Source organism: Xiphias gladius, chromosome 2 (assembly GCF_016859285.1).
Source record: "Xiphias gladius isolate SHS-SW01 ecotype Sanya breed wild chromosome 2, ASM1685928v1, whole genome shotgun sequence".
In the NCBI taxonomy this organism is placed as follows: Eukaryota; Metazoa; Chordata; class Actinopteri; order Istiophoriformes; family Xiphiidae; genus Xiphias; species Xiphias gladius.
This window is the reverse complement of record NC_053401.1, coordinates 1,992,792-2,001,210: the sequence shown is the minus strand read 5'-3', so window position 1 is coordinate 2,001,210 and position 8,419 is coordinate 1,992,792. Positions and strand designations below refer to the sequence as shown.

The 8,419-nt window shown below is 42.6% G+C and overlaps 1 protein-coding gene across 1 annotated transcript; it reads right to left on the bottom strand.

Moving 5' to 3' along the window:
• Positions 1-273: 273 nt before the first annotated feature.
• On the bottom strand, positions 274-4,517 carry ifng1 (interferon gamma 1). The gene is made up of 4 exons (XM_040152659.1): positions 4,395-4,517; positions 2,544-2,618; positions 1,560-1,817; positions 274-360 (listed from the first exon to the last, which is right to left on the bottom strand). Exons 1-4 carry the CDS (start codon positions 4,515-4,517, stop codon positions 274-276), a joined length of 543 nt encoding a protein of 180 aa, XP_040008593.1.
• Between the last annotated feature and the right edge of the window lie 3,902 nt (positions 4,518-8,419).

The following is an 8,419-nucleotide window of genomic DNA, read 5'->3' as shown; positions in this document are numbered from 1 at the left end:
GCATCACAAAAATAGATATAACCCAGTTAAGTGGAATACTGAATTGATAAATGACCTAAAGTAACCCCTTAAATAAAATAAATATGTGAAATATGTGAAGAATGAACATGGAGAGTGTCGTCATGAAAACCTCACACAGTCATAAATAAAAAACACAAAATATGAGAAAGCTACATTTCTTAACACAGATAAACACAAAAAAATCAACTAAATCAGATGACGTTGTCATGGAAATCATGTCCCAGTGCCTCTGCTTGTGGGGGGGGGTGGCCCTCAGCTGTGGGAGCCAATCAAAGAAGCCGTCCGGTACACCTGCTGGAACTCAGCCAGAGCCTTCCTCTGGTCGATGGGGTCGTCGACCTGAAGAGAGAGAGAAGGAATCGGTGGTTTACAGGTAGGTAGACGCTCCAACTGATTGAAAGAAGTATAAACAAAATATAAACAAGCACAAAATATGGCCCAAAAATAAGCTGCATTTCTGGTGTATGACGTTTTCATTTGCTGTCCGCGCTGTCAGTCACAATCTCTATGAACCTTCGACTGATGAGACCACGTTGGTTTGGTTTCTGTTGTCACTTCTGCGGAAAAGAAAGTTTCTCACTACGTCAGCGTCAGGTCACTGAGGCAGTGCCAGTGTTGAATGTTGAGCTGTGTAGCCCACATGTCCTGCTATTTTTGGAAACCATTTCAGATTTTTCAGCCACAGAACGTCACATGATGCCCTGTCAGTTTCAATTAGACCTTTTCCTCCAACGTGTTAAAAGAAGACTTTGAGGGATAAGGCTGTGGTTTTTTTGTTTCTCTCCTATAGTTAACAAATGTCAAGACAAATGAAAAGACGCAAACCAACAACGTGTTGGTCCCTCCTCTGTCTGAGGCTCTCAGCTCCAAGCCCATTGGTTCCTGCTGAAGATGCAGTTTTTGACAAAAGGCTCAGTCATTTCCTACAACAGCTGCTCACTGTAGCTTTTAACAAACGTTACTCAAACCGGAGGATAAAGCACATTTGTTGGGGACCATTCTCAGCGGCACATGAGTCCACATTTGGTGCTCTAGTGAGTACTATGGGACAGCGGCAGGGCGGTGTGTGTTGGGTTGTATCAAAGTGTGTGTGTTCACGACGATGAAGGAACCTGTCACCCAGGGCGTCAGTGTGTCAACTATCTTGAGCTCAATGAAGTAAAACTTAAACGACTTCCTTAAACTGTCCCAAAGCTGCCCGGAGTAGAAAGGTCGCGTGGTCAGTGTCATCGACGTTTGCCACGTCATGAGGCCAAACTACGTCTGCATTCAATTGTTCTCTGAGTCCGAGCAGCTGGAGGCTCATTAAGATGGTTTTTTTTCCTTTTGTTTGTGTTGATTTACCACACGGCGTCCGCATACGACTTTGTTAAATGTTTGTCTTAGTGGATGAGTTGTTACCGTCCTGCCTGCGTTTAAAACCGACCTCGGTCATCAGAATCTTGAGTGAGATCGGATCAGTCAGCCGACTGACGTAGAAAGCCCTTGATTCAATGAGGCTGTCGGATAAAGTCAAACGAAAGGAACGCGTCAGTTACCTTTATTTTGTTCAGCTCGCTGAGCATATCCTGTTTGTTGTGGTTCGGTTGGCCCAGGCGTCTCCTCAGCTCCCCCATCTTCTGCTGGAGCTTCGTCAGAGCCGAGTTCACGCGGCTCCTCTCAGAGCCCGGCAGGTTTTTCAGCAGAGCCGAGGTCACGGTCCCGTCGTGGTGCCGGTGGCCGTGCTGCAGGATGCTGGAGAAGATGTGCATGTAGACGTCCAGAGTGGCGTTCATCAGCAGTATGTCTTCTTTTCTCTGTAGAGGAGAGGAATGGAATGCCTGGGAGTCAGTATGCAGGGATTAGAGTGCCCCCGAAAGCTTGTTAGGGTTTGGATTATAAAAGGGATTAAAAATAACACTAAACTTCATTTTTGTTTGAGGAAATGCTCAAGTCAACTCAGCCTTTAGTCTGGATTCTTCGGCAAAATTCAATATATTCAATTAATGAAAAAAAAGAAAGAGAAAATTAATATTGCCCAACATGGCAGTACATACCTTGAGATTATACAAACTACACGAAAAGATTTTGCATACCACTAGTTTTTTGCGGAAGCTTTTTTCTTTGATATCTCTTATAATTCCATTGTGGGAAACGCTGAAAATCAATGAACGCGTTGGATTTTTGCATCAATGTGATGAAGTATCTACGTTTTTCAGGTACTTAATTCTCTGGATTAGACAAAAAAAACAGCAACATTCCCGTCTGGTTGTTATATGCTGATACTGTATTGTGATATAACTAAAACTGTGGTGTCACTGAATGCTTTTCCTTCGTGCGACGCCACGCGTTGTACCACGAATTTTCCAATACACGGACTCTTCACAACCCGTGATAGATCATTTAATCCCACAGTTTAGCTGACAAACTCCGAATCACCAAGTAAGGCAATATGGGGGCTTTCGGCAGTGATATTCATTTTAATGGGACCGGAGCGTGACAGGAAAGTGTGTGTTTACGTTGCGTTTGCGCGCTTTATGTACCTGGCACGAGGTGTCGACGCTCTTGATGACAGAACTGAAGAGAGGTTTGCTGCCGATCTCCGGCTCCTTCAGCGCCTAAAAAACACACCAAAAAAATACAGTGTAACCTGATGAAAAAAGATTTTAGTTGAATAACATGGTTTTATTCGGCAGCGGGAGCTATTACAGCGTTAAGGTTTAAGAACAAAGAACCTCTACATCCATACTGAACTGAAGGTGTCTTAAAACTTGCTTGTGATTTAGGATATTAACCCACATTTCTGTTTTTTTGAATTCTCCATTCCATTTGAATTCTTTGAAAGAGTGTCAGTATCATTAAACAAGGCAGAACAGGACCGACCGCTGCGCTTCAACATTTTGCCTCCATTTTTGCTTTTACAACAAGAAAACTATTGCTTTATTGCCAGAAACATATTGCAACTTGTATATCCTTTCAAAGCAAGAAAAGCATCGCACAATAACGTTGTGAAAAGTTGCTGCTTGTTCTTGAAAATTCTTAAAATAATTATTGTTGCCTCCGCCAAGCTTCGTTTGTCAGCCGGCCCGGTTCGGTAATTTATGCTAAAATCACCGAAGCGGCACTCACCAAACGTGGTGGAGGCATGGGGCATGGACCAGGGGAAAAAGCCGCTCAATTTGGGTGCAGATCGGTTTGAAAGGGGTGAATCCAGGAAATTTTTATCACCTCCCTTGACACCGAGAGAGACGGCAGTTTTCCACATGTTCATCCCTTTTCCCAGGAAATAATTCACAGATCTCGGTGTTAAAATTCGGACATATTTATGGTGTTGAGCTCAGTGAGTCGGTACAGTTTTTGCGCAGATCCAGATGATAATCCGGATCTGGTGGGAGAAAATTCTGAATCCGCATTACACGCAGAGTTGCATTTATCACAAGTAAAATCAATTATGTAATCAGACTACTTCCTTTTTCTTTTTCTTCGTTTTGCCTTGGCAGAGGTACGCGCTCTGCTGAGTGCCATTTCTAGGTGCGCTTGAAAATGGTGAAGTGTAGACTAAACTCCGGTAAGATTATCTCCGAACATCACTGAGACAGAATAATATAGATAGGGGTAATTAAACTATCAGCCCCTGGAGGAAGGCCATAGGAATATTATAGTGACTCTTCATTCATCTGCAGCGGCAGAGGGCTAAAACAACTAATGGTATCAGCAACTGTCAGAGATCACTTACTGTTAACCAGAAGACACTTCGGTTAACGATCATTTCATGAGCACGAGAACAACAGAACGGGGATATAATCACACACACATGCAGCGCGACGCGCACAGATTTCTATGTAAACGGACCCGGTGGAAATCAGAACAAAACCCAGACTACTTGCTTTCACTTCATGTCACGTATCAAATGTATCACACAGTGGCCAGCGGGTCACAGAGACTCTCTCCAGTAATACCTCGTCATTATGAGTAATAACTGCAATTTGCCATCCATCACTCAGCAATAATGTAAATGGATGAAAAAAAAAAACCCCGAAAAAACAACTTCATCCTCTGTCATCAAAAGCATGTAAATGAAAGAAAAAGAATTTGGAGGATGTGATGTCTGCTAATCCGATGTAAATCTGTCATTTGTAGGAGGTTGTTAGAGGTCTAGAGGGGAAACATCCCTTTAAAACATCTTAAAAATGCCTAGATCACCTCTTAATTTGCGCACACGTCCCTTAATGTGAACTAAAATGTCCTTTTCTGTGTAATCTTAAAAGGCAGATTCCTTAAATAAACCTTAGTTTTAGGGATTAAAGCCTATAATCACAAGCAGAGGCGAAGCAGAAAGGACAACAGTACAGGATCTAAAATCAAGTCCTGCGGAACGCCACGGGCAAACTCACCAGCAGATCTGCGATGGACTCTTGAAGGTGTATCAGGTCCTCGGGCAAATGTAAAGGACTTCCACATGCCAACGCAACTCCCAGTAAGACCAGTAGACACACTGAACCACAGCACGAAGACATATTGGACCACTAACTTCAATAGAAACTACCTTAGATTGTACCGTGAAAAGAGTCTTCTAAGAGAAAGGCTGAGAAAGTTTAGAGTTTGATGATGTGTTGCCTAATCACTGATACTCTCTGTTGACCCGTGGGTCTATATATACAGCTGTCTGTATCCTTGTCTGTCTCGCTGTGTGTCAGTGAGCGTGTCTAGTTGTGTATGTCTGTGGTCTGTGGGCTTTCAGCAGCGGCAGCATCAACGTTTTTCCTCTAAAACTCATTCTGCTGCTGCTAAACCAAGACGCACAGGAGACTCCCTGGTCAGGTTTCCATTCACTTGCATCCACTGCTCACATGCACATACCAGCACTAGGAGACTCCCTGGTCAGGGTGGTTTAACCGGAGGAGGATCAGCTCGATATCATTTACATAGAAATCTGTGTGTGTAGCAGTGCACACTGCCTGTAATATCACTGATGAGTGTGTGTGTGAATGAGCAGTTCAAAGAGTGCATAAAACCTCTGAAACTATACAGACCTACTGTGTGTGTGTGTGTGTGTGTGTGTGTGTGTGTGTGTGTGTGTGTGTGTGTGTGTGTGTGTGTGTGTGTGTGTGTGTGCATTTTGTATGCAAGTTTGTGTGCACATAACCGGTTGCATGTGCAGGTTCTTCTAAATTGATGATTGATTGTACATTTTTATGTCAAAAAAGCATGAAGCATCCTTTTACCTTCATTTCAGCTTTATTGATTTTATGGATTTTTCTATAGTTTAAAATACGGAAGCTTAATCAATTAGTTAGTTAATTGACTGAAAAATGATCAGCGACTATTCAGATAATCACTTACTTGTGCAAATCATTTTTTTCAAGCAACAAGGCCAAAAATCCGCTGGTTGCATCTTAACAAATGGGAGGATTTGATGCTGTTCTCAGTTTTATATCCTCGTAAACCAAATCTTTCTTTGGATTTTGGACATTGGTAGTTGGACAAAACAGGTCACTTTAAAACGTCCCCTTGTGCTCTTGGGAAAGGTTGATAGCAATTTCTTACTATTTGACATTTTGTTGGACACATGATTAATATATCAACGGATAGATGATGAAAATAACCTTTTGCCGCAGTGTTTCAAATCTGTATTCTGGCGGGCAACCCAAACAGAGCCACCTGCACCTGAGAACTTTTGGATTGTAGTAATCATTTCTTGGTTTTAAAGTCTATGAAGAAAAGCTTCGGAAACTGCAGTTTGACAGAAACGTCTCCCAGAACTGGACAGCCGAAGTGCTCATGTGCGCACGCGAAGCCGAACATAGTTCCTCTGTACTTAAATCACTTCGGCGGCCCCGAAGTGCAATACACGAGAATGACATTTTCAACGAGACAGCTCTCGCGAAACATTGGACAGTTGTACCGATTCGTCGCTCTGAAAATTTTAGTTAATTACTTGTGTTAAAATCTGAGTGGGGAAGTTCATTTCTCAGTAAAACTGCAAGTCTTTCGCAAGACAGCTCCCTGACAACAGTTTGTGTTTGTCACTCTCCACCTGACAGTGGCCCTGTGCAGACACCCAGCCGCATGAAGAAGTGCTTTTCCCAGCTTCGTGTGGAAGAACCCTGACCTCAACCCTTATCCCGCACCGTTGGGAAGAAGTGGACACCAACAGGAATTATCAGCCGGCGCAAGTGTTGGACCTGACTAATGCTCCTGGTGCCTGAATGGGAGCAAATCCCTGCAGCGGGTTCAACATCTGGCAGAAAGTGGAGGCTGTTATAGCAGCACCTTAATGCCCATTTTAAATGCCAGGTGCAGGTATCACATATTAGGTGTAATGTTCCTGTGTCCACATACTTCTGGACATGTACAGCAGAGAGGTTGCCGCAGGTTAAGGCATCGCCGCGGCGGGAAGAAATGTGTTCATCTTTGTGGGTAGAGATGTCACCACTGACAGTCATGTCAATGCAGCAGGAAGAAGCACTTGTGTCTCAGGCCGATTCATCACCACTGCTGGTGGAAATGTCACCACATGACGTACAAGAAACCTGAATCATCACTGCAGGTAGAAATGCCATCACTGCTAGGAGGAAAAGATCATTTCCAGGTAATCCATGATAGACTTTAAGACCTATTTCGAAATTCATCATCGCTGTTTACTGACTGACCATGGCGACAACAGGGAAAACACTAAGAGTGTAATGGACAAGCTTATTTCTGTTCCTGTTTCTAGTAACAAATCTATGACACATCTTCACCGACATACCAAGAAGTCAGTTGGAAAAGAAAAAGCAGGCCATTGCAGTTAACAATATGTGATGTCTGGTGGCTGAACCTGCGTCATTTATATCACCACGATGCTAGCTGCATGTATTGTTCACGGTCAGGCCGTACTAGGCTTTAGTCAACTACTGAGATTCTTTAGCTTCTTCTGGTTACTAAATTAAGACCACGCAGTGCAAATGGCAGTGTTTATGTTCATCCATAGAGAGCTGAGATCACAGTGGGCGGAAGGTTTGCAGTGGTGGTGACTTTTCTAGACGTGTTACTGAAAACAAACCGACTCCTGAGCCTTTCTTCAACTTCCTTCATGTTGTCTTCACTAACAACAATCTCAGCTGCCATTAGAAGCTTGCAGGAGAAACTACAAGTGGTGTAAAAAGTAAAACATGTAATGGGAAATTTAGTCAAGAAAAAGGTAGAAACGTGCCCTAAATGGAAATATTTAAACCAGCGATAACTTTTTTTTTTTTTTTTTTTTGTCCACTTTGGGGGCAGCGGGAAGAAGTGGTTAAAACACACTGACATATTGTCGCCTTTTAATTTGATATGTGAATGTATTAGCAAACAGTTGCTTATTTGTTATAGAGCGGCAAGATGATTCATCTGGATCTGGTGTTTGTGTCACCGGATGAATCCGAGTCCAGTACTCCCTCTCTTTTTGCTCGGGTTTTGGTCTCCACCAGCTCCCGACGGAAAACATCTGGCTCTCCAGCTGCTAAATGCTCCACCATGTTCACCAGCTGGTCTCTGACTGGGTCTGTCTGCTGTTTGCTGCTGAGGACGGTGGCTCTTTACAGCTGTTTCTCTGAAAACAGCTGTGGAGCTACAGATCCACCTGACGATTGTCTGTAGATTCAACACTACCAGAGACTTCTTTTACATTTTTAAATTGTTTTCACAAAAAAAAAAAAAAAAAAAGAAATAGACAGGTCCTGTTGTGTTGTTCTATGGTCCAAAGTGGAAGCTCTGCTTAGGCTTAAAATGGCAGATTTTCAATGGCAGTTCTGAAATAGATTTTTCATTGGCAAAAAAATAAATCAACATACTATTTGCTATCCTTAAAGCACACAAAGAGTTATTATGAACAGAAAGTTCATATTTTACAGAGTGGAAATGTTCAAATTTATGTTGTAAAAAAATATGAAATATTTTTAGACAGAACCAAACAACTTATTTCCTGCATGAGCTGAAAATCCTGTGCTGAAGATGCACAAACTGATTTTATGATGACAAACTAAAATGCTCTCGTAAGTCAATATAAACACGCACACGCTAACACGCACACACTCGCACCACATCCTTTTATGGATGGTTGACTTCTGATTGTAGAATTCCATCAGCCTCAACTACCGTTGACCTCTGACCCTGTTGAGGCAGCACGCTGACATGAGGGTCCTCAGCCATCGGTTTGACTAACGATCATCAACATTTCAGCCTCTGCACGAATATTTTACTCTAAAGAAATTAAAATCCGAATTAAAATTCGGATTTTAATTTACCGAGCTCATCAGCTGCTGAATACAAGCGGGACCGGTTTTCCTGTTCTTCTTTCCATCTGACAAAAAAAAAAAAAAAAAAAAAAACAGCTGCGAGGATTTGGGAGAAATTAAAATTCGAAATGAAAATCCAAACAAGAAAGAGATACTGTGGT